General features: G+C 46.2%; 1 protein-coding gene across 50 annotated transcripts in view; it reads right to left on the minus strand.

Moving 5' to 3' along the window:
- Positions 1–26,606, minus strand: part of SORBS1 (sorbin and SH3 domain containing 1) — a 228,974-nt gene that overhangs the window by 75,775 nt on the left and 126,593 nt on the right. For 17 of the 50 annotated variants that reach the window (XM_072739628.1, XM_072739622.1, XM_072739627.1 and 14 more), the window contains 5 exons: positions 24,200–24,312; positions 13,329–13,473; positions 9,203–9,232; positions 3,172–3,344; positions 935–998 (listed from right to left, as the gene is read on the minus strand). In XM_072739628.1, the coding sequence (XP_072595729.1) occupies positions 935–998; positions 3,172–3,344; positions 9,203–9,232; positions 13,329–13,473; positions 24,200–24,312 (525 nt within the window). Of the gene's footprint in view, positions 1–934; positions 999–3,171; positions 3,345–9,202; positions 9,233–13,328; positions 13,474–17,375; positions 17,739–24,199; positions 24,313–24,430; positions 24,458–26,606 lie in introns of all 50 variants that reach the window. The other 33 variants (XM_072739604.1, XM_072739597.1, XM_072739619.1 and 30 more) reach the window with 3 other exon arrangements.

Raw genomic sequence — 26,606 nt, forward strand, 5'->3', positions numbered from 1 at the left:
CCGACACCGACCAGAATGCTTTTTCTTTGCCTTCATGTGTCATCTGTGCCAGGCGGCCAGACTGGATTTGGTTACAGGGAACGACAGGATGCTCTGCCCATGGGAAGAGTGGTGCCCTTCCCATGGTGCAGCTGCATTCCTGCCTATCAGCTGACTGGCAGCACAGGCTGATGGGAGCTGGTGGGGTCAGGAGCTGCCCGAGCACTGGCCTGGGCTTCTCCCACCATGCTGGATCATCTGCCCCCGATTTGGAAGTGCTTCTCTTGAAGCTTGTGAGGGTTTTGGTGTGTCAGCTCTTGACTGACTCTCTGGGCTACCTGCCAAGTGTTGGCTCCCAGGTGGGGAAGATTATTTTTCATATTACCACCACCTTACAGGTGTACCATACATTCTACTTTATAAGGTAGAATTTGGTTTCATTTGGACCCTGCAACAGCCCTTGGAGGAAGGGAGGGGGGTTGAATGCAGGGAGCTACATGACTGGCCCGGGGTCACATGTGTGCTTGGGGGTACTGAATCCAGGTGAGGACAGTTTTTCTTCACTCCTAGTTCAGTGACTTGCTCTGCCTACAAGGCAGTCATGGGCTGACACAGGGAGCTGCATCTAAAGCGGGAAGCAGATGGGGGAGTCGGAGCTGCTCACATCTTGGGCAGGCAGATGCTGGAGCACAGGCAGAGTGCTGGGCTCAACCTGCCACCTCCCACAACATCTGGGAGGCAGGACTGGAGAGCTGACCTCAAATCCCCCATGTAAGGCAGGGCACAAGCGTTTCCTCCCTGCTCTGCAGATGTATGGCTGGGCTCAGGCAAGCTGGTGCCCAATAAGTTGAGTGTCAGGCCCAGTCTCTCGACATCCTAACAAACCAAGTTTAAGTCCTCACTATGATAGTCAACGTACGAACACAGCATAGCTTCTAGAAATCAAAATTAGTACCTCTGTTTAGTTTGTGGATCTGTTTAAACATGGTCTTGTACCAGTCTTTTGATCTCTCGGTGTTCTAGAGAAAAACAAAGGCAAAGTGTAAAATACAATGGAAATGTCAGCACATTTCAGAACTTCTATGATGACAAAATCATACTGGAAAGTGACATCTGAGGTCAAAACTCACATAACTCTATACATGTTAGTGATCCCACAGTTAAATCTTTATTAAAAATGCAAAACTTTTGAGGAAGAATAGCTAAACCAACGGGTGCCTGGGTGGCTCAGTTTATTAAGCGTCTGGCTCTTGATTTCAGCTCAGGTCATGATCTCAGAATCGTGAGATGGAGCCCCATGTAACCTCCACACTCAATGGGCAGTCTGCTTCTCTCCTTCTTCCTTTCCCGTTGCCCATCCCTCTGCTCATGTACATGCACTCTCTCCTTCTCTAAAACAAAATAAATAAAATCATTAAAAAAAAAAAAAAAGAAAAAGCTAAACCGAGAGACTCAGATCTGAATCTGCAGAGTAATATTTGGCCAAAAAGCATGCAGATTTTGAAAAAGTAAACAAAGATCCTCTTGAAATGTGTTCATTCAATTTTTTTAAATTTCATTTTTAAAATATTTTTTATTTCTTAATTTAAGAGAGAGAGAAACAGGAGAGCATAAGCAGGGGGAAGAGTCAAAGGCAGAGGGAGACACTCCCTGCTAAGTTGGGAGCTTGACATGGGCTTCAATCCCAGGACCTAGAGATCATGACCAAAGGCAGATACTTAACTATCTGAACCACCCAGGCATCCCTAAAATCTCATTTTTTAGAGAGACAACTAAATGGAAGTAAAGCCTCCTAGAAACATAAGAGGCAAAGAATATTTGCATGCACCTACCCATTTTGGGTTATTCTGTAGAAGTGTAGCTATATTACCTAGGAGAGGGCCAGATTTAGAACACATACATTCAAACGTATCCCACTCTGCCAGCCAATGCCAATGCCAGAGAGTTTTCATCCTAACCACAAAGCTGGGCTGTTGTTGATTTAAGACCAAAATAATACAATGAAAGGTGCAGATCGGTGGTTAGATCAGGCATTTTCACGTCCACTTTACAGATGAGGAAATGAGGTACAAAGTCAAAATGATGCCCAAAGTCATAGAGCTGGTAAGAAGGTGAGTGGGAAGGCCGCCTCACATGATGGTTAGGGGTACAAGTTTGGGAGTCAGAGAGACTGCTCCATCACTCACAGGTTGTACAATCCTGGACAAGGACCATAATCACTCCGAGTCCCTGTTTCCTCATCTCTAAAATGGGAATTACATCAGTGTCCACCTTGGAGAGTCAATGACAAGATCATGCAGTCAGCAAGCGGTAGTGGCAATGACCATTCTACTATCAAAATTCCCTCTCTACTTATTATTGTTATTATATACTTAGTATTACTTAGGACCAAACAACAGTTCTTTCAAGGCTTAGCCCACTGTTGTTTCTACTCCTCCTCCAAAGGGACACAAAAAACAGTCCATTCATTACATGGAGACCAGAGAGAAACATATTGTAGCTAGTGTTCTGAGGGGCCCATGGAATAAAAGGGGATTCACCATAATCCAGTTTCAAATTCCCTTGAATTCCATAGGGCCTGCAGAACACCAGCACATCTGTGCAGGGGTAAGAACTGGGGCAGCCTGGATTCATTCTGTGGCTTCTGTAGAGTCTGTTGCTTACCCTGAATGATGGGGTATCTCCCACTCGGGGGAACTTCTTCATAAACCCATAAACAAAGACCCTGAGCCCCACATTCTCCCTAGGGTTCCTGGACCTGCAATTTCTGAGCATGTTCCAAGGACAAAAGCCAGAGACTGGGAGACACCGCCCACAATGTTCTCCCCTTGAACATGCACCAGCCTGAAGCTTCTCAGAAGTGCTGCTGCAGAGAAACTGCTCTACCTGTGTTCCACCCTGCTTTTCCTCGTGTCACTTGAACCCAAAACCTTTTTCTCATGAGATTCATTAGTGCCTAACATGCTTTGGAGAAAGCTGCTGTACTCTGAGCCCAGGACCAAGGTGGGATAGGATGCTGGCACATAGCTCGGGGAAGCTCTGCAGGCCTCAGTGGGTTTAGAGAGTGGACAGAAGTGAGGATTTTCTCATGAGGGCTTTGCAAGCCACAAGTGGGGTCACATGTACTTGGATACACACATGTCCCTGGCGTAGGAAAAAGCCTAAGTAGGACTCATGGGTCAGTATTCATACCCGGAGTGGGATGCCCACTTCATCCATGGAAACATCGCTTAGGTCCTGAGCGCTCTTAACCACCCGCCTGCTGTCATCCTTTGCCTTTTTTTCAGTAGCTCTTCCAGGGGAGGTGGGTTTCTCCTGGGTTGGTGCCAAGTCCTGCTCTCCCACTCTTCTTTCTGACACAGGATCTAGAAGTGAGAAGTAGTCATTAGCTGAAGTTCTTCTGGTGGCTGTGAAGCAAAATTCTCCCAAACAATCCAGCTGGAGGAAGTGTGTTTGCAAATTCCCAATTGGAATGAGTTTCACTTAGAGCATGGGTCAGAAAACTATGGCCTCGCCACCTGTTTTTGTAAAGTTTTATTGGGGCATAGCCACATCCATTCGTTTATGTACTATTTATGGATGCTTTCAAGTTACAGTGGCAGAGCTGAGTAGCTAGAAATGAAACTATGGCTCCCGAAGACTGAAATATTTATCACCTAACCCTTTAAACTGCTAAATGCACATTAAAATTTGATTCAGGGGCAGCCCCAGTAGCTCAGTGGTTTAGTGCCGCCTACAGCCCAGGGCCTGATCCTGGAGACCCAGGATCCAATCCCATGTCAGGCTCCCGGCATGGAGCCTGCTTCTCCCTCTCCCTCTCACTCTCTCTCCTCTCTGTGTATTCTCATGAATAAACAAAATATATAAAATAAAATAAATAAAATAAAATAAAATAAAATAAAATAAAATAAAATAAAATAAATAAAATAAAAAAATAAAATAAAATAAATAAAATAAAATAAATAAAATAAAATAAAATAAATAAAATAAAATTTGATTCAGAACTAGAGGTTACAGAGAGCTAATAAACATAACAGGTGTAGCCCACAGATTATAAAACTACTTTGTATACTCTGTAATCCCAAACCCTGTCACTTACTATGGGAAGGCATTGTGGCTATGCATGCACATGTCCTGTGGCCATGAGGGCAAACCTCCCAGAGTGCAAGCCTTCAAGGAGCTAATGGCCAGTGGACAGAAAGGGCAAGAGAGGTAGCTATGAGAATGCAAGATGATCAGAGGTGGGTAGAGTCCACATCATACTTAGCTGAGGAATTTAGGTTCAGGGCTGACCTTTCAGAGCCAAACAGGAAGTAAAGGGTACCCCTGGCAGAGGGAACAGCATTAGCAAATGCAAGGAGCCTCTGAACTATTCTGAGGTTACCAGGTGCCAGGCACTGTGCTAAATTCTTCATATACATTATCTCAGTTCTCCTCCCAATAATCCTATGAGAAAGAAACCATTACCTGTCCATTTTTAAAAACAGTAAGGACCTGCTGAGGTCATACGGCTGCCATGTGTTCAAGCTGGGACTTGCTCTAGGGACACTTGACTCCACTGGTTCTCTCTGAGCCATATCCTGTCGTAGCTCCCTCAAAGATGGCACCAAGGCTTCAGGCCCGGCCTGATTCAAACAGAAGTTAGTAAAAGGACTAGGCTAGGAAGGCAGGGAGGGATGGCTGCTTCCATTCCAACACAGTAACTCAGACAGTGAGATGTCCAAATAAAAATGCCCTAGAAGAAATAGGGGAGCGGAGCCCTTGTGAGGGGCCCAGGCAGGAGTGCAATTCCTGAGCCATCAGCATAAAAGTGATGGAAGAGGTCAGGGAGATAGATGGAAGAGTTTGTAGAGTAGTAAACGTGAGCAGAATCAAGGGCTGACGTCACATGCTGAGGGATGCTACGGTGACAGGCTTGAGAGCAAAAGGGATCCCCCAAAGGATGTAGGGGTTATCAGAGGGAGAGGGGATGAACCAGAAAGGAATAGCGAGGCTTCACTGAAGCCAGAGAGGACAAGATTCCAAGAAGTGAGTGATTCCACCCATGGATGGTTGGATGGATGGATGGATGGATGGATGGATGGTGTGGGTGGGAGGGAGGGAAGGAGGGAGGGAGAGAGGGAGGGAGGGCGGGAGGGAAGAGGGGGGAGGGAGGGAGGAAGGGAAACTGAAGCAGAGACAGGGCCATTCCATTAGGCAAAAGAGTCACGGGATCACCTGGGGGGGGAGCAAGTTCAAGTTCAGAGGGCAGTGGGATGGATGGCCAGACCGCAGAGAAAGGGATGAACATGTGAGCAGGAAGTAGGGAGGTATCTAGGGAGGGGGTCAGCACACAAGCACAGACAATGGCAGGTGGGAACCACAGAAGTCGAGAGGTTAGGGATCGAAAAGGTCTAAGCCAGGGGAGTCAAAATCCTAGTGGTGATGCTCCCGTGGGGAGGCTGAACAGGGCCAAGAGGCACCCTGGCAATCAGGTGGTGCTCAGTCAGCTTCTGTTCATTGACTGAGGGAGAGCATCTCATCCTTGATAAAGGAAAGGGTGCAGAGTGCTGGTAGAGACCAAAATCCAGTAAAAAAGGAGGGGCCTGAGGGCACATGTGAGGTTGTGCCCTAGTCAGAGATGTCCTTGCGTGTAGGAGGGGCTGGGGAAGTGGGGAACCAGTACGTCCACATGCTCAGGTACGACAACCTTCACCACTGGCCCTGCTGGTAGCATTACCCTGCCTGGATTTCAAACTGACTTCCCACACAAGTACTCATTCTGTGACGGCAGAATGGTTTCTAAACCCTCTGTGCAAGACCTAGCTCAGGGTATGCTTCAGACAACTGGATCCCTGGCATCATAGCCATGAGCTTTGAAGGATGTTGAGACCAGACTGGACTCTTGGGATGAGTTCTCATGTTCCTAGGCAATTCCCACAGAAGGCCAAGGATTTGGCAGGAAGCCTGGAAGTGCAAGGGGATTTCAAGTTACTGAAGTCTACCCTAAACATGGCTCTGCTGAGCATTCTCCTCCTGCCTGGGAAGGTCTTCCTGAGTGTCACCAGGAAGCAGCAGGGGAGGCTGATTTCAAACTGTCTCACCTGGTACTTGGGGGCGTTGACACTCCTCACTCCAGCATCCTCTCTTAAGAAGTAACAGATCACAAACTTGGCATTCTCAGGGTTTCCAGACCCAGAGAAATGTTTTAAATTGTTGGAGCAGGTGGCTCCAACAACAATCACTTAACTACAAAACTCAAGTTGACAGTTCATAGATTTGTTCTAAAGCTATCAGAGTTCTTCGGCTCTACAAAAATTAGCCCTGAATTATTTTACTTTGGAAGACTGTGATCATGTGACTCCTGGTTGAGTGGATTTCAGTGTACAGAGAGATGAACTGCAGCCTCAAAGAAAGAAAGTTGTTTCTTGTTTTACATATAGTGAAAACCTCACACAACAGGTCTTGTACCATGAGGGTGACAGGACTACATTTGGCATGTATAGGACAATGAGGGCCTCGTGAGCTATTTCGTGAGAAATAGCTCACGAGGCAAATACCAAAACCTCAACAGGACATCCTGGAGCATTTCCTTCCAGTTTTACACTGAGCTTTTATAAAAGGAAGGTGCTGGAAAGGATCACTACATAAGTGACAATGTTGGCAACCTGGCACAGGGCCTCAGTGCCTGTGGGCAGCTTCCTTTCCTTCACACCCAAAGCTCAGTGATTGAGGACCACAGAAATGCCGACACCTCCCTAAGGAAGGCTAGACCCTCTGCCCCAGCCCTGACTTGTTTCTCTGTCCATCTCCCCAAGGGAACCATGAGCTTGAGGTGGCCAAACACCATGTGGCTCTCGATTCTGAATGAATCTCATTGAACAAGAAGCCCCATAAAGAGGAAACCTGGGTAGCTCAGTGGATGAGTGTCTGCCTTTGGCTCAGGTTGTGATCCTGGGTCCTAGATTGAATCCCGCATCAGGTTCCCCACAGGGAGCCTACTTCAACTTCTGCCTATATCTCTGCCTCTCTTTTTCTCATGAATAAATAAATACAATCTTAAAAGAAAAATAAAAAGCCCCATAAAGGCTCAATAAAAACCTGTTAAGATTGGGATGGGATGGGGGGGGGGGTGTCAAGGGAGGTGGCTGGCCCATCAAGTGCCATCATGACAGGTATGATGGGCAAAGCCCCACTGCTGCCAGGGAGCAGACTGAAGGGAGCCCAGCCAGCCCTCTTCCTTCAAGAGCTTCTGAACAGAACGGTGCTCCTTCTTTTTCAACAAAAACTAACATCTACTGAGCACTTACTTTACGTCCCACTCTATCAAATATCGTTAATGGGTCTGTTCCAAAACTCAAGGAAGACAGAAACATTAGGCTTATTCTGAAGCCAAGGAAGTGGCCTGAGCCTGCCAGACTGGTGGAGAAGCCCTAACATTGCATAGCACTTTCCAGTGTGCAAAGCATACCCTGCTTCCTGTCGCACACGATCCTCACAACTCTGAGGAAAGGATGAGGATTATCATCCCCATTTCCCACATGAGGAAACTATGCCATAGAGAGGTAAAGTCACTTACCTGGGGATAAACAACGTCATAAGAGGAGAGAGCCAGGACCCAACTGTGTGCCTCCTAACTTGTGTCTGTGCACCTGTTTCAGCTGTTCCACGGCTCTTTTCCAAATCCCAAAGGCAGGAAGGTGTTCACAGGAGCTACCTTTGCTTCAGAGCCACCCTGTTCTCAGCAACCCGGGCTGGGGCCAGGGAATGAAGTGATTTGGTGTGGCAGAGTCAGGAGGGGGCAGTGAAGGGCACCTTGTGTTCAACCACAGCCTTCCTGGCCCTGGGGCCAAGTCCCGATAAAGCTGAGAGGGTGTGAGAACCCCATGTTCTCCCCACAGGGCTCTCTATGAATCACAAGGGCAGCAAACATGAAGTAACAGAGAAATCGTGAAGCAGCTCAGGCTTTTGTGTATCTACCAGATAAGGGATTCTTGCTCCAGATTCACACGTATCTGTAAATCCACCAGGTGCACACTTGACCTTGAGGCTTTTTCTATAAATGAATCTACCGGCTTTATTAGATTCTCCAAATGAGTCCACCACCAAAAAATGGTTATGAACCATTATACCACATTGTGGGCTGCTGGGGGGCAGCACAGTTCCTAGATATGGATACAGAGCCTGGTTCAGGGCCTGATACAGAGTAGACAATAAAATGAGGCATGAATCCATGGAGGTGCCTGCTGATAATGGAAACTCACATCCACCAAGCACTTAGTGAGTGACAATGCTCGGTGTAGGCTGCTCATAAGCAGAACCTCCGAGGCATTACTGCGTTTCCCATTTGGCAGATAAGAACTGACCTGTGATTTAGATCATTAGCAGCCTGCCTAAAGCTGCCAGCCCCTAACCATTGGGAAGGACTCAAAGCAGAATGGCTACAGAAAGCCGTAAGGACACGGTGAAACCTTCCCATCCCTGGGTTTCCCCACAGTTCTGGCCATGTGTGGCCACACTTTATTAGCGAGGGCACCCTGACACCTGATTATCTAGCAGATCAATGCCCACCACTGCCAGTTCTTGATGGGACTCGCTCCTTAAGGTGGTCAGTACACAGGCAGCATTAGCATCACTGGGGACCCGGGTAGAAACGTAAGTTCTCACCAACACATTATTATTTTTTTCTCACCAACACATTAAATCTGAATCTCTGGAGCTGTGGAATCTGGGTTTTGGACCAGCTTTCCAGGAGATTCTGATGCCTGCTCACACCCCCTTTCAGGCACTGCTAGGCTAGAGGCTCTCACCCGGGTCTGTCATGCAGGGTCATTTACTGGCACCTGGGCTTGCCACTCAACAAGAAAAGAACTTGCCTACATTCCCTAACCCTGACTGACTCAATTCTAGAAGAGGGATTGGAATCAACAGAAAGGGGACTTCTTTAGTAAGGCCTGCCTCGAATGCTCCACCTAAGGTATAACTTTTTGTTCTTTTTTATTCAGATTGTCCTGTTCTTACCCATCAAGGCACTTATCACGGCTGCCCAGGACATGTGTGCTAGTTGGGGTTACTGATCTGGTGTGCCTCCTCCACCCCTTCAAACTGCAAGGAGGCAGGACTGTCACGCTTCCATCGTCCTTGTGATCCAGCAACAGAATCCCTAGCACACTGGAGGAACTCCTCAGACTTTGTGGCTCACACACCAAAGGTGTTAGCATATAAATAAATATTTGGCACCTACCTGAAAGGCTACTGAGTCGTTTTTGCTGTTCTGTGATAAAAGAAAAGATACACATTGTGAGATTCACACAGACATGGTAAGACCAGGAAGTCCTGCCACAACTTGTTAGCACCCCAAACTGGCATCCTAACTGTCCCTTGGGCTTAGATGCTGAAATGTTGTGTGGCAGCCACCACCCCCAGCTGGATATCGGGGCATTGACGTGGCTTCCGTTACCCAGGTGTGGTGTCTCCAAGCCTCCCTCCTACATCTGCACCAAGATTCAGGGAACAGTCACTGTTTGGTTGTTGTTCACACCTGGTTTCAAGGTGATCTGATCACGGAAGGAGACCCTCCCAACTCCCCTGGTTTGTTTGTTTGTTTGTTTATCTTAACTCCCCTGGTTTTAAGGGACCAGGACCTTATAATGACCCCAGTCTCATTAAGTTTGAAGGAAATAGAACTGTCATGGCAGCTACCACCTCTTGAGAGCTTTACCAAACACCAGACATTGTTTTTAAGAGCTTTCACACATGTTAACACTTTAAATCTAGTGGGTTGAGACATCTCAGATAAGCAGCACAAACTACCCATGATGTCGCTGAACGTCAGAGGGGGAACCTAGAACCTGGGTCCCCAACTCCTAGTGCAGAATTCTTTTCAATCCTGATCTCCAGGCCACCATGCTCCCCAACACGATGGTCTATCAGTTCCTCACTCTCTTGGGCACCCGCGGACGGAGGCCACTCTCTTTTTGAAAGTTCTGTGTGTACGTGCTTTGGGATAAGCACAAAAATGACCTTTACCTTCCACAGCTGCTAAATTTAAAGCAGCTACATAGATATAAATAGAGCATTTGCCAGCCCATGGGTGCTGTCATCATCCCCCTTGGCTGCGGCCCCACCCTCCCTCCAGAATCCATGTGGGCAAGAAGTAAACAGAGCAGCAGGGGTGCTTCCAGCCAGCAGAACAGCCTGTCCACCTCTGGATGTGGACGAAGTTCACTCGAGCTGGATAACATAAGCCCAGCTGAGCTCTAGGCTCAGCTCTGCCAGCAACCTGCTAGAGCATGTTGGCCAATCATGTAAACTCTTCCCTTAATTTCCTCATCTGTTGGATCAAAATGTCCACCGGATCTATGGTTCCAGAGTCCAGTCTGCCAACCAGATGCAAGGGCTTCCTCACCAGGCAAAAGCAAATTTATTCAACTTAAAAGACTATGTTCCTACTTCTGAGAAATGGCCCTTCTTTCAGAGAAGGAGATTCTGATGCCTGCTCACACCCCCTTTCCAGGCACTGCTGAGCTAGAGGCTCACAGTGGAAATGGCCCTTCTTTCAGAGAATGACATGTGATATGGATAACAGTAGTTGTTTTTCAGAGTTGTGATTTACTATAGTTAGAAATTAGCAACCCTAGGGTAGGCTCCAGGCTGCTTCATGTGACCGTGAGATCCAGAGTCTGGGAACCACTAAGCTCTTGTTCTCCAGTGTGGTCTATGGACTAGAAGCACTGATGTGTTCTGCAAATTGCTGAAAAAATGCAGAATCTCAGCCCTGCCTCAGACCTCCTGAATCCAAATCTGCAAGTATGTACTCCCAAGACCACATACACCAAAGACTGAGAAGCTCTGAGCTAGGGGACCCATGCACCTCTTCAGTCCTGAGTTTTCTGGTTCAAATCCTCCTTCTAGACTGATTGTAAGTCATCTGCCCTCACATATGTGGTATGAGAAGAGGGACGAGGAGCTGTGTTGTGCATACTCATCAGTGCCAGGGCAGATGTATAGCACCCCCTCATTTATCTACAGTTGGGGGACCTAGCTTGTAGAGAGAGGGTTGTTGTCACACTGTGCCCTGGCCCTCTAGGCCAGAAAAAAAGGGAATCTTTTTTAGGATGACTAAACTAGACTTCCAGAAGTAGAGTAAAGTTATCATTCTCTCAGGAGATTTTGCAATAGTTAAATTGTTTTTACGGGTACTTTCTATGAGCACTGCTGTCAGGTTGGGTAAATTCCAAAGCAAGGCCAGAAACACATGACCTAAACCCCAGTGACAACTAGTAATCCAAGGCTAGGTGGCAAGGCGCTTCCATTCTCCTCTTCTCTTCCTGCTCCACCTCCACAGGGAACATATGGTTTGCTCTTTAAGAAAAGCTACTTTGATTCCAAAAAACTAATATACTTGTATCCTTTACTGAAGGATGTGTGATTCAGGCAGCACAATTCTGATCTTTAAACCCAAAGGGCAGGACTGCACAAAAGAAAAAGGCAAGAACCAAAGGCATTTAGGCAAGTAAGAGGAATCCATTTGCCCAGGGAAGAAACAAAAAAGAACTACAAGCATTTTTGTGCCCAAAGATGTCTCACTAGGTGTCAACAGAGGGACCTGGTGGAAGCAGCTGACATTACACTTGGCATTTCCCAAAAACCAAGTTGCCTTGGGAATAAATCCCATTTTTAGAGAAACTGCCTTTCCTTCTTTGAACTAAATTGTTTCTGGATTTTTTTTAAAAAGACAAGTCATAAAGAAGTTCATAAAGAACCAAAATTTCACTTTGTCCTGCATTATGGACACTGGGCAGAGAAAGCTCTTGCCAGTAAGGAGTATGGCCCTGCTGAAAGGAGAATGGAGTCTTATATAGTTTAGTGTGGGGCTTGGGACCCTTATCATCTTTGAAAAAACAAGATTCGTGGAGGACAGTTAATATGGAGGCTATGCGTAGTGAAAAAAAAAATAAAATTACTAAAATAACTAAGATTCAAGTGGGAAGATTTTAAGTGAGAGGAAATGTTTCATTCATCTGTTTTACAAGTTAGAAACAGGAAACAGAAAACTCCATTTAATATGGAAAACAATTAAAAATAGACTCCAGTTCCATTCTGATCCAAGTAATGTGGGGGTGGGGCAGGGGGAGCTATGCAGTAGGCAAACAGCGCATCAAGAAAAGGAGAGGTTTGGTGCCTAGCTTTTTTGAAACTCAGACTAAAAAACCCTTTCTGCTCTATGAAACAGCTTGACAACTTTACACTTTACACTGTAAAGGATTTTTGTGAAGGAAAAGTTTCTCTCTCTACTGAATTCCAACTAGTAAAAACTTGAGACTTAAGGTCATCTTCTGAAATTTTAAAGCAGAAGGGTCAACATAGACAACTATTACCTCAAAGCACTTCTGCTTTACCTAAATGCCCTTTCAGAGAAGGGAAGAACCAGCCAGAAGATGTAAGAGAACTATAGAAAACAAATGTGGACACCCTCAGCAGAGCTCTATCGGCCACACAGCATACGGGACACACACAGCCACGTGAGTCTCATGTCCCAAAAGGGCGCACTGAATGACAGCCCAGTGTGATAAATGCTGGCAAGAGTCTAGGCCAGCGAGTCACTAAGAGAAAGTCCAGTGCCTGCTTTAGAGGCACAAAAACATGTTTGATATTTTATAAAGGTCTCCACCCATTATGCTTTAAAAAAAAAATTGGGTACTCGGGATCCCTGGGTGGCGCAGCGATTTGGCGCCTGCCTTTGGCCCAGGGCACGATCCTGGAGACCCGGGATCGAATCCCACATCGGGCTCCCGGTGCATGGAGCCTGCTTCTCCCTCTGCCTGTGTCTCTGCCTCTCTCTCTCTCTCTCTCTCTCTCTGTGTGTGACTATCATAAATAAATAAAAAGTAAAAAAAAAAGTTAAAAAAAAATTGGGTACTCAAAATTTTGCTTTCTAGAAAATTCATGATGTCAAAGAACTACATGACTTATTAAAAGAGATATTATTGCTATACCTAGATTTACCCAGCAAAGCTCTGATTCAAATTCTCATGATGAGGAGTTAAGGTGCACAGACTTTTTCCCTTCTGTCTTTTCTTTCTTTTGGTGCTACCATCTGAAAACAACCGTAAACACCCAAGGTGCGGAATACGCGCTACACCAGCTTACTTACACAGGTATCTGACATCATCTCATATCAGGGGCCGGTCTCCCTGCTGTGGTCTACTCTGTGGGTCATGGGAGTGACTAAACAGGGGCAGACAGTATCGAGGAAGGGAGGAGATTTGTGACAATTTCTCTGGAATGGGAGAATTCTTGCCCCTGGAAGTCACAGAATAGCTTTGTTGATGCCAGTGAGTGGGGGGCGCTCTGAGAAGTTCCCTTACCTCGATTGTGTTGCAAGAGTACAATAGTAGGATTGACAATTGTCGTAGAGGGGTAGGCAGATGATGACTTGCTAACTGGTGCAGCGATCTGGGAATCGGTTCCAACATGGGATGAAGAAACTTCATTTAGTAGAGGACTTGAATCCTGAAAAGTGAACAAACACTGTGACCAACTGTAAGTATGTGAAACCTAATGTTCTTTTTAAAAAGAAGAAATGTATAGCTTTACAAGGACCTTAATTATAAAAAGAAATGTAATCAATGAGACGTCACTAATTCCAGTTAGGAGTTTAATCTGGAATGCTTAGTCTCTTTGTTGGTGTTAGTAAGGGTAGAGAGGGAAGGTGAGTGTAACTGAAGTCTGAGCAACATCATTATTTTCGCCTGGTAATAGCTGTGGATCAATCCGGTTACTGAAAAAGGAAATTCAAAACAAAATAGAACAACATGCAAGACTCATGCAATTCCAAATGTGATCCGAGAATGAGAGCTGGTTTAAGGGAAAAATCAGGAAAGTTTAGTATACTTGTCTAAAGAAACATGAGACAACATGAGGACAAGAAGCCATTGATGTGAGTAGGGAAAAGTTACATATTGGTATTCCTAGAAAGCCACTCTTATTTATTTGCATCACTCAACAACCTTACTAGCACTTGATTCTGAGATTTGGGTGTTACCTGGTTCTATCCTGAGTTCCCCCCCTCCCCCCCACTCCAGTACTGAATGACAAAGATCTTTGAAATGGTAAAGACATAATAATCTTGACTTCAGGACGCCTGGGAGGCTTCATGGTTGAGCCTCTGCCTTCGGGCATGGTTCCAGAGTCCCAGGATCAAGTCCCACACTGGGCTCCCCTCAAGGAGCCTGTTTCTCCCTCTGCCTATGTCTCTGCCTCTCTGTCTCTCTCATGAATAAATAAATAAAATCTTAAAAAAAAAAAAAAAAGAAAATCCTGACTTCAAAAACCTGAGGTCTCAGCTATAAAAACCAATAGAACTGTTACTATTAACATTATAATTTGCATGAAGGGAATGATGCTAGTCTTTTTTAAAGACAGAAAAACAAGACCTCAATATGTAGTAAGTAAGGATATATACACAGTTTCACCTATCACACTTGTAACTCTTAGAAAGTTTCTATTCTGGACCTCTAGCCAGAATGTCATTCTCTCTTTTTTTTTTTTATATATCAGAATGTCATTCTTAAGGAGTTTGAAAGGCAAGACTTTGATTGTTACTCTCCAGATTAATGTATGGCTCAAAGCAATTAGTATGCTCCAGAGAAGACGAAAGCCATGCCTCCCTTCCTCCTTTTGACCCCTGCACCTAGCATAAGACTCTGCAGACAGTTGTTGCTTGTTAAATAAATATCACTTGAATGACTGGAGCCATCTCTTTGTAAAGGTGTTTCTGAACAACTTTTGCAGCAAGAAAACATGTGACCATAAAAGAAAGAACGTATCAGGACCAGGGACAGCTCCTGACGCACAGTAGGGGCTTCAGTCAATTCTGAAAGTGCCCTAATGTTGCAGCTGCTAGTTATGAGCAACAGCTCAATTTAGTGAATAAAATCTTTCCCCAAGGCTTGAGAGGCATAATATGATCTTGTTCAGAAGTGCTTCATCTCCATTTTTTCATTTGTAAAGTAGAAAAAAATTACACTTGCCTTAATTTACTTCCCAAGTGATTTAATAAAGATAAATGATACACCCGTGAAAACACTGCCATAATGCACCTGAGAAACACACACACAAAAATCAGGCATGTGGCTCCCTAAGGTATAAATGCCTACTGTGATGTCTGGATAGATCATGTGAACATGAAGTATTTTACAAAATTTTATTCTGTGGCCCAAGTCTTATTTCTGGAACATCACAAAAATGGCTACAAACAAAAAGAATCTGGATCAATTCACATGAATTTTCTTCTTCCCTCTTATTCTCAAATAGCTACAGATGGAGCAAATCTCAACTTGTGGCTTGGCCACCATCCCCAGGGGCTCGTGCTCTTCCTCACAGTTCTCATTGAGTGAAGGATCCCAAACAGTTTCCTTTTTCACCTTACGATTACTTGGGACCAAACCAAATAAGTCATCAGCTGAAGTCCCCCCTGGAAGTCTATACCAGGCTGATCAGTCAGGCTGGAGAAACTGAGGACACTGTCCTAACTGACCTGTCCTGGCACCCCTGAAACAAAACTCAGTATGAACATCTAGATCTATACAGATGATAAGTTATAGAGCATACAACAAAACTACTCACAATTGTATACTATGGCACTAAAAACATCTCACTTTATATACTGTTCTGGAGAAACACCCTGTGCCAAAGGGAAGAATATCTACAGATTATTCGGGTGCCCTCCGAAATAAGAGCAGCTTCTCAATACGCCTATAAGCTGGGCTAGGGTGAGGGGAGTGCTTAGAAACAATCTAGCATTTTCCTTCATCAGGGTTGAGCTGCAAAGCTCAAAGCTGAAAGGATATCCAAAGCCCCTGGACCATGTTTGGCTGAGTCCTGACCTAATTGCATTGTGTCGCACCTAGAGATTTGAGAAGAGGTCCCAGACCAGAATGAAGCCATTCCCAGCTCTGGTGTGCCTGGTATCTGGCTACAAATTCTTCTACAAGCCAAAAAGGAGTTTCTCTGCTTTTTGCATGACTGGCTTCAGCTCAATGAATCATGAGAGCCAGTTTGGTAGGCATACACCTTTACACAAAGGGATGTTACTAAGCATTTAGCTGCATCAGCCAATTACATGACCCACTATATCTCAAAATGTGGTCCAAGGACCCTCAGCATCAGAATCCTCAGGATGTGGGTTATGAAATCAGAGCCCTAGGCCCCTCTGCAGATCCACTCAATTAGGACTCTAGGAGTATAACCTAGAGTTGACGATGTAAACCAGCTTCCTTGACTCTCAGATAATCCCATGTATGCTAAGCTTCGGAGCCAATATGCTACCCAAAAAAACCCTTCAAGAACAAAGGCTGTGCCTTGTTCATAGCTGTACCTACAGAATCTGGCAATATGCCTGGAACATTGTAGGAGCTCATTAATTGTTAATTAGCCAATAACTTATTTTTGAGGGACTCTGGCCCCCATTTGCAAGGGCAAGTCCTCAGCGATGTAGCTAACAGTTATCGAGCATTCTCTCTCTCTGTGGGAAAGCACCATCCTAGCAACTCTAACAGGCTCAGTCCCACTGCACCCCACAGGCCCCTGAGTAGATCCACACATTCCCATTTTACAATTCACTCTGAGGTTCTGAGATCCTCTTGATTCTCAGGACTCCTGAGGAGAAATAAAGACCCTGATTCAACCTCTCCTGTAAAGCACTTGGACTTTCCCCACCTACAATGGGGACTCACCCCTCAAGGGATGGGACCTGACGTATCAAGGCCCTTTACCTTCACTTGACCCCTGAGGCAACATTTTGCCGCAAAGGCCCCTGAGAGCCACTAGTCAGGGGGACGCAGCACTTTTTTTGCCTTTGGAGAAAACAGTCCCAACATTTGTGCAAGTCTTTTAGAGCCATTTACTCAATTAAACTCAACTTTTTTTTTTTTTAACTATTCTCTGCCATTGGCATATATAAAAGTTTACTTGCTAAATCAACAAAAGAGGGAATCTTCCTCCCCTAGAAGCTCACTGCTCCCTGGTGGAGAGGCTGCCATTGGCTTTCCTACATAGCTCTTCAGCCTTCCTCGGCTCTCAACGCCACATCTGCTTGGCCTCTCAAGAGCATCACGAGCCAAAGGAAAGGCCACGGAGGTTCTCAGAGGGAAAACGGGGTTCTTCCAGAAGATGTGCATTCCAAACAGGACAGGCAGAGGCACGCAAGGGGCTCGTGAGCAGCTGAAGGAGACGACACGCACACGCACAGGAGGCATGCACTCTGAGGAAAGCAAACAGGGGTCCAGTCACCACACGAGCACAGTGGCAGTGGACACTTCCTCACGACTTAGTACTTCAGTGACAAAGGGGTTTTTCACTGCCAGGAGCAGACATTCAGGAAAGCTGTGAGGAGGGGGTTCCGGCAAGCTTACGGTACTTGAAACAGCTCCCGTGAGGTCAGGCTCCGAGGCTCTGCGGAGGCCCTCCGGTATCGGGGGCACCAGCGGAGGAGGTGGTGAGAAGGATGGTGGTGTCTGGCTAACGGGGGAGTGGGGGCCAGGAGCGCTGGCTGGCTGGCTGTGGTGGGATCGCCTCTGCAGACGAGGGGGAATGAAATCATCTAGAGTCGGGAAGGTCAGAAGTGGGGCGGCAGGGGCAGTCGCCGGGCTTGGGGGGCCAAGAGGCCCCAGAGATGCTGGAGGTCTGGCAGTGCCTTCTTGCCCTCTGTCAGTATTAACCAGGTAGAGAGGGACAACTATTATCTCAGGCTGGGCTGAACTGGAGAAAGTGGCGTCCTGTAGGAAATAAGGGGGTCGTTATGTAAAGGGGCATGGCAGGGAAGAAGGAATTCCATATTTAAACAGTAGAGACTGGACATGCAGTGATGTACTCTGAGAACTATTTAATCAGTGCCCGCTCCTCAGAGTACATGAGACAGCCGGTGCTGGCCAGCTGGCCTCCTGACACTCCATGACACAGAGGGAACCCCATCCAAGTTTACTTTCCATCCATCTATTTTTGACTCCTTTTAACACTTTAGAGAGAGAGAAAAAGAACAACAGAACAGGCAGGCAGGCTGTGTTTTACCCCCAAACCGCTTGCAGAGCCCAAAAGCTTGGGAGCAAATACAATTTGTTTGGCACCTTGTGATAAAACACCGACACCCCGAATCTCACCACGTTATTAGTATATGGATCCCACACTCCAGCATACTTACATACTACCAGGAAAGAGAGGGAGGGGACAGAGAGGACTGTGCCGAGGTGTTTAGAGAGAAGAACTCGGGACTCAAGCTGCAGCAATGCTGACAAGGAGAGGGAGGGGAGGCAGCCCAGAAAACGAGCGAGCTGCTTGCATGAATCTCAAGAGAGATGGTGTAGAAGACACACACACATTCCTAAGTCCTTGCCTTGTCTGGATAACACGGCTGCAAAAGGTAAGGTTCTTTTCTCTTCCGGTTTTCGGGAGCAGAGGAAAGCTGGGGCCCTAGCACAGGTGGTGGTCTCATCGCAGCTGGGAACGGAGGCCGGGCACACAGGGAAGGACTCGCACCCCAGTTAGCAGCATCTTTATGGATGTCAGAGAATAGCTTGGGAGGGTCAGGAGGAGCAGAGGGTGGCTTTCCCGTGCTGGCTGTGCGGGGGACAATGCCGGGAGCCGGTGCTCGAGCGCCTGCAGCTTCCGAGGGAGTGCCCGTGGCTGGGTCACGTGCAACACGAGAGGCCTTTTCCGCTGCCACCCGGCAGATGTTATTGGATAAACAAGGTACATATAAGCTGCTGACCTTTTTATTCCCAACTGCCTCATGACGTGGGTTAGAGCTCACATTCTCACTGTCAACTGTCCTGGTGGCCACACAGTAGTGCCAGGGTTGGGAGGAAGCACGGGAGAATGTGGACCCTGGAAGCGACGGCCTGGGGTGCGGCACACATTTGGGAGTGGATCTGGCTGCCAGGGAGATGGGGACAGGCTGCGGTCGTGAGGGCCTCTGCTGGCTGGGGGTGCTGGGGGGGACGTAAGGCTTTGGTGAGCTCAGGTAGAGGGAGTCCTTGGAGGGACTGGGGGTGGTGGGACACTGCCATGCAAAGCGGTCCTCTTTAGGGAGAGGAGGCCGAGGGGGGGAGAGAACCTTTAGCATTATCTTCAAGAAATAGTATCAAATTGGGGAAAAAAGAAAGAGGAAGGAAATGGAAAGAAGGATGACCATTAGAAATAACAGCATAACATGATGTGAAGAAAAACAATTCTTGATATGTTTCTAAGCAAACCCTGAGCTTAGACTCCTTGTGGTCCTTACATTTCTCCTCTGGATGAGGCCAACGGCTGAATCCTACTCACCTGGAGAGGCAGGCCTGACTCTCTCACATCTCAGCCCAGGAGAGGCCACGTGTTAAGTCAGTCTGACGGCGATCCTTGGCTGACCTGCACCCTTCGTCAGCCCTCCTGATTGATGGGTGCCCAAGGTCTCAAGGTTGGGGCAAGAGGCCCCAAGAGCCCCCCAGTGTTCTCAAACTCTTCTCAAAGATTTCCTTCTTCATGCCCTTAGCACTAAAAGTTTAAGTTCACTGAAACACTTGAATGTCTTTCATTCTCTTCCCTTAGGAAATAGAGAATTGGAAGAAGCATCCTTATTTGTGTTCACAGGAGACAGATGTCTTAATTGAATCACTGAGATTTAGCACTCAATTCCATAAGCATAACAAATTAAAGCTCACCAAGAAGAGAATGCTAAGGATTTAGAATCCACATGTGCTCTTTTCTCAAAGGAAACAATTTGATGGAACTAATTATTAGGAGGAAGACAGGCGTAAGATTAAAAGCACGTAGTCTCCCATTTTGATGCACACAGAACAAAGGGACCAGACAATGAAGCACTTGATTTGAGTACCGAATTGGACTGTTCATCAAAGTCCAGCCCTTGCCCCATTCCCATCCAGAGCACCACCAAACAGACAATCACACAGTGGGGTGACCAGCCCCACACTCCTGGCTTCAGCCCAAAGCTCGGTTCTAGACTGAGAGGAAGCTGTAGGTCACATCTTATTCCTTCTCCCTCAACACAGGTCCTAGCTCCTCCTTGGGTCTCAGTGGGGTAGAGGAAACGGGGTAAATCTCCTGAACAATCCTCATTTCAATGAGAATTGTCAATTGGTGGCTCAACTGGAAATTGGACCATAAAATGAGAACAGCTTATTTCCTAGTGTTATGGATTAAATGTGCATGTCCCCGCAAAAGTTCATATATTGAACCCCTTGCCCCAAGTAATGGTATTTTGAGATGGAGCCTATAGGAGATAATTAGGGTGAGATGGGGTTATGAAGGTGAAGTCCCATTATGGGATTAATGTCCTTGTAAGAAGAAGAGAGCTCATTCTTTCCATCAGGTGAGGACACAGTGAAAAAGTATATGCCAGGAAGAAAGCCCTAACTAGGAACCATATCAATTGGCACCTTGACTTTGGACTTCCCAGACCCCAGAACTGTGAGAATAAATGTCTGAGAGTGTCAGGGTGGCTCAGTTGGTTAAGCATCTGCCTTTGCTCAGGTCGTGATCCTGGGGTCTTGGGATCAAGCCCCACATCGGGGTCTCTGCTCATTGGGGAATCAGCTTCTCCCTCTCCCTGCTGTTTTCCCTGCTTGTGTGCTCCATCAAATAAGTAAAATCTTAAGAAAAAAAAGAAATGTCTGTTGTTTAAGACTCCTATTTATGGTATTTTGTCATAGCAGCCCAAGCTAAGACACCTAGATTTTTCCTCACTGGTTCCTATTTTTAAAGGTACCTATCCTATCTTTAAAGACAGCAAAAGGGAGTACCAGGAGACAGGATTCCCCTCTGGCCCCTGGGTCTCCTGGACCCCAACTCATTTCTTACAAGGAGATGCCAGGCCTGTGGGGCTCTAAGAGCTATCTTCATCTGAAACTGAGCCAGGTACCAGAGGAAAACCAGAATGTCGTCTAAATTGCATAGATGAGGTTTATTAAGAGTTTGGTCACTACCTAGTATATGGGTTATATCCCCAAACTGGGAGAGTGCAGGGGTACGGGTCTACCTGAAGGTTGTTTTTTATTTTTTGTGGATTGCAGGTAGAAAGGCAAAGGGTAAATAGGCAAGAAATCAAGCATTTTGAGTCTGGATTAGAATATCAACCCCAGAACCAGGGAACAACCTATCCCATAACAAATTCTGTTCTCTAGCTACAAATAACCTGGATCAAGAAGAAATGAGCTGGATAGCCTAGGTTAACTCGATGCCTATCCTTTCCACAGGGTGCCCATGATGGTGCCAGTGGAATGAGGCCATGCATACCAGCCAAAAATACAAAAACAAGTGGCCCCATATCAGTAGTTAGTAGGGCTAAAACCCTCAAGTTGGGACTGACTTAGTTTCGGTGAAATGCACTGGAGGTTGTGGCAGTTTCAGACTGAACAATACCTCTCTATAAATAATAAACACTCAAACTAGCATGCAACAAAGGGACTATAGGCTAAGTTGAGTGATGGTTGTCAGGGAGGTAAGCAAAAGATAACTTTGACTTTGGCTCAGATTTACTCTATTTTGAGCTCCAGTGTCCCACATGTGATTCCTTCTTGTCCAAAGATAGGAATCAGTTTCAATAAGTTTTTAACTTAATTTGGTTATGGCCATATAAGGTGCCAGGGTTGCATTACATCAGGCACAAGCCCTCCCAGGGCTTTGGCCCTGTAGCGAGAATGCTTCCCCAGAGTGTTGACAATGTACTCAGAGCCAAAGGCCTTCCTGTCTTAAAGAAGGAGGGGGACAGACACTGTCATCTTACAGGGAAGGAACTTTCTGATTTATTGTAAACATTGCAGGAACTACATACACTGTTTCCATTCCTGCCATCAGCTGGCAACTGATGAAATTCCATTTATCTTTGTAGAAGGTGGGGGAGGGGAAGAAATGGGGCTGCTTGAAGAACTGGATATGTTCCTAGTTTATATAGTTCCAGAAACTACCAATCTCTGCCTCCACTGGAGATCACCATGATGCTGTCAGAGAGAGGGAAGCCCTGGTTCCCTGTTCTTGGAGATGAGGAGAGCAGGGTAGCAGGTCCATACGAGCAGGAGGAAAGATAGCAAAAGGGAGCTCCAGGAGACAGGATTCCCCTCTGGCCCCTGGGTGTCCTGGACCCCAACCCATTCCTTATAAGGAGATGCCAGGCCTGTGGGGCTCTAAGAGCTGTCCTCATCTGAAACTGAGCCAGGGCAGTCACTAGCCTAACCCAACTGGTTTTGTCTGAGCCAGTGTATACTTAACAGCTTTGGCAATGGCTATATGGACAAGAAGCCATTTTTGCTTTCAGAAAACAAATCCAAGAAATAATGTATGACCTAAAGTTCTTGTAAGTTGGGTGGGTGGGTGGTTTGTTTGTTTATTTATTTATTTATAGTGGTCAATTTTATACTGAATATACAGAATAAAACCTCTGTATCAGCAATTTGCCAGGTTCCCTTTAAGACACCCCAGTAAAAAAAAAAAAAAAAAAATCCTGGATAGTGACAGACAAGAAAATATGCTATTTGTAGGGGTTTGGGTGGCATAGTCGGTTAAACATTTGATTCTTGATTTTAGCTCAGGTTGTGATCTTAGGGTCATGAGACAGGGCTCTGTATGGAGCTCCCAGCTCAGTGAGGAGTCTACTTGGGATTATCTCTCTCCCCCTCTCCTCTGACCCTCCCTCTTATTCTCTCTAAAATAAATAAATCTTAAAAAAAAGAAAATAAAATACACGATTTGTAGGCAATATTACAGGATGTTCACCCTCATGATAAGGCTCATTTTGACAGCAATATTTCACATCGTGATCTGAACACACAAATGCTCAATAAAGCTGCAGTAATAAATGTATTTAAGAGGAATTTTTATTTACTTAATAGGCTTTTAAAATTCTCTTTTAGAAGAACTAAGAAGCCAAAAGGAATGAGTGAATTAGCCTTTGGGCTAAGTCACTGATAGGGGAGGAGGATGGGCTTCCAAATTTGCCTTGAATTAATTAGCACCACTTCCTAACTCATATAGAGCCAACTGTACCCATTCCTGAGACTGCAGAGATAGGAGCCTGGCAGCACACTCACACACTAGGAAAGGTCTTGGAAATGGAACAACTATGGTAAGTCGTTTACTAGACAACTGCATCCAATGAGGGATTCAGGAGGCCAAGCACACCTGCAGCTCCGGCCTCACATGCACATGGCTGTGCCTAGGGGAGACGAGCATGGCAGTGGTGGGAAAGCTTAATGAAGTGGCTCAGAGACACCTCTATGCCTGGAAAGACAGGGTCTGCGGAGAGGAAGGAAGACATCATCTTTGACTCTGTGCAATTTTATGCCCTCAGGAGCAGGAGCCAGAGGATCACTGGAGAAGTGGGGTGGGAACCAGAGTGGCCTTCAGAATCCACACACTCTTCGTGAGTTCTGGGAGCACCTTCACAGAAGACGGGCCCAGGGAAGTGGGCCACACAAGGAACACAGTCTCCCCACACTTTTTTGAGTAGCACAGCTTGCTTTTAAAGAAAGTACTGCTGTTCCACAGATGTGACTCCTATGTAAAAAAACACTCTTCACGTATCACCTGAATTAAAACAGGTTCATCAAAATGGCAGAGTAGCAACAGGGAGGAAAAGGAAGAAAGATCAGGAAAACAACTTAGGGGATAGACTGAAGCAAAATTATCCCTACTGCAAGCTGTACAAGCTTAGGGGTGTTCTTCCGGAGGCTAGCACGGGGTGGTGGAGGCTGTATTGCACTGCCGGCCAAACTTCTGTCTGCCTGCTCTGGGCTGCTGGATTCAGGGCTGCCCACAGTTACCTGATCATGATCTGTATGGCTAGAGTTGCTGGAACCCTTACAGCAAATTAACAGAATAAACACAAGAATGTATTCTTCTTTTGACTATCATAATCCAGAATTTTAAACACGTAGGCTCAGACCTTTTCCCCCTTCCTCAGAGCTAAATGGACTCTTTCAGAGCATTTCCACATGTGTTTCAACCCTAGAAAACACTGGGCTTACATTTCCTATCCCCTGGTATAGACCCTCCTCATCCCATGCCTCTGCTACTCTCGACCCCCAACTTTTTACTCACTCTGGCCTTCGAGAGCTTTTCCAGAGCTGTCCAAAAGCATGACTCAGAATCTAGTCTGTTATTCAGCTGGGCAAGCAGGAAGTCACAAGTGTAGATTCAAGAACAGGTGCCACTCACAGATTCCCCACCCCACCCGTGGGCACATGCCTACCTGGGACTTGTCGGAAGGAAGGTTGGGATGCACACTTCTGTAGCCTTTGGCAGCAAGTGAGGAGGGCTGGGCGTTTCCATTGGCATCGGCATTGGAAGAAAGCCTCCACTCATCTGAGAGATGGGGGGGAAAAGAAAGAGAGAAACCCCTCACTCAGAGGGTACACTCCCTGGTTCCCCTCTAATCTAAGTCCCAGGTGGTAGGCAGAGGCAGAAAGAATGCAAGCCCTACCTGCTGAGGGAGTCTCTGAGTCCAGAACTACGTGTGGTGCAGAAAGGATGAAAACAGGAAGAAAAGGGGGGCAAATAAAAATGGTTACACTTGCAGCAAACAAGCATGTACCACAGAGAAAGAGGAAAATCCAGCACCCGTCACCGGACACAAAATGCCCTCAGTCACGATGGCCTAATTACCATAGGAACCCACTCTAAACCATGATGTGCTCACAGGCGCTGACCTTTGAAAACACAAGGCTCACATTCACAGTAATGAAGAAACAATTGTTCCTTGACATTCTTATTTTACAGACAAAAAGGCAACAGAACTCTCCCCTCCTGGTTCCTAGTAACTCCCATTCCCCTTTTCCAACCCTGATGTGGGCTTTGGAATGACCTCTCCTCATTAGCAGGCTGGGCTAATGAACAGACACGGGAGAGGAGAAGTTGATAAGCACTTTTTCTGTGGCGACTGGCACTGGGCTAGGGGGAGAGCATGATTTAAGCCCAGAGGTATCTGCTGTGATAAGGACTTTTTTTCTTTTCTCTCCCTGCCTGCTTTTCTTCTTTCCATTAAATGAGCCACATAAACAATTCAAAATCTAATCACCCTGAGTTTTCATCATGCTACAAGGCACCCCTGTCTCCCTTTAGCCGGCTACCATCCTGCCTTCCCAGCCATGCCCATCTCAGAGGCCCAGAACTTCTCCTAACATGACCCACCTAGCACCAAGAGCCAGCAGGGCACAGTGGTTACCAGCTTGACCTCAGCTCAAATCCTGGATCTACCACCAATGGGCTCTGTGACCCATACAAGTTCTAAGCCTGTTTTCCCATCTGAAAAGTGGGGATAATGATGTTCCTAAGTGTTGCTATAAGGATTAAATGACATAATGCATGAGAAATGCTTAGCACAGTGCCTGCCAGAGCTCAGTAAATGTTTGCTATTTATCATCTTCCGCATCACCTCGTCTCTATGCTCTATCTTTCACCTAGCCCAGAGGTCAGCACACTTTTTCTATAAAGGTCCAGACAATAAGTATTTTGGGCACTGTGGGCCATACAGTCTCAGTCCCAACAACTATTCAACCCTGCTGTCCTAGCACAAAAGAAGCCACAGATAATATGTAAATGAATGAGTATGGCTGTATTCCAAAGAACTTTTATTTATGGACTCTGAAATTTGAATTTCATATAATTTTCATATGCATATAATACCATTCCTCTTGTGATTTTCCTTTTAACCATTTCTTCCTAAAAATATTCTTAGTTCATGAGCTGTACAAAAATAGGTATGAGCCAGATTTGGCCTTCAGTCCAGTTTGCCAACTTCTGAACTAGCCAATCCCTTAACTTCCTTCTTTGTGCCCTACCTACTCTGATCTTACCGGATAGAGACGAAGAGGGATTAACACAGCAGCTCTCATAGCCCTAGCCCCATCTCAATGTGGGGCCTGCAAGGACCAGGGGGTGGGCTTTCCAGGTGTCCAGTTGAGTTTACCAATATCACTGACCACCAATCTAAGTGCCAGACACTGTTAGTCACTTTTGTGCCCATTTAGTATTTAATTTAGTGTATACAACAAGTCTGCGAGGTAGGTGATCACTCGACTTCAACAATGAGGAAATAGAGGCCACGTGACTTGCCACAAATCACACAGCCAGGAAACACAAAGTAGCCTAGGTTTCCAGAATCCAGCGCAGCACTCTGCCTACTACCATCAGCCACCAACCCCACCATCAGCCGCCAATGTTCCGGGGAGGTGGTAGGAGCCAGAAGGTGCTAAAACAGAAGGCAAGGCACAGAGGTAAAGGTTTCAAATGATTTGCATCCAAGTACAGTAGTTTGGCTTAATTAGAATCACTGGAGTGCTTGTTAGAACAGACTGTTGGGCCCCACCCCCAGCGTTTCTAACTCCGTTGACGGGAGGAGGTAAAGCCTGAGATTTGACAAGTCTAACACGATTCCCAGGTGATGGTAAGGTTTCCGGTCCACAGTCCACACTTTGAAAACCATGATAAAAGGATACTCAAAAAACATCTTTTCTGGAACCTGTTTTCTATTAGCTTTTAACTATCCCATATCCATTTTTGCTTTCTTTTCTCCTCTAAAGCAGAGTTTTTACAGCATGTTTCAGTTGTATACTCCTTTAGCGGGTTGCTGGTTACATTTCTGCCATCCCCTTATACAT

Source organism: Vulpes vulpes, chromosome 15, assembly GCF_048418805.1.
Source record: "Vulpes vulpes isolate BD-2025 chromosome 15, VulVul3, whole genome shotgun sequence".
In the NCBI taxonomy this organism is placed as follows: Eukaryota; Metazoa; Chordata; class Mammalia; order Carnivora; family Canidae; genus Vulpes; species Vulpes vulpes.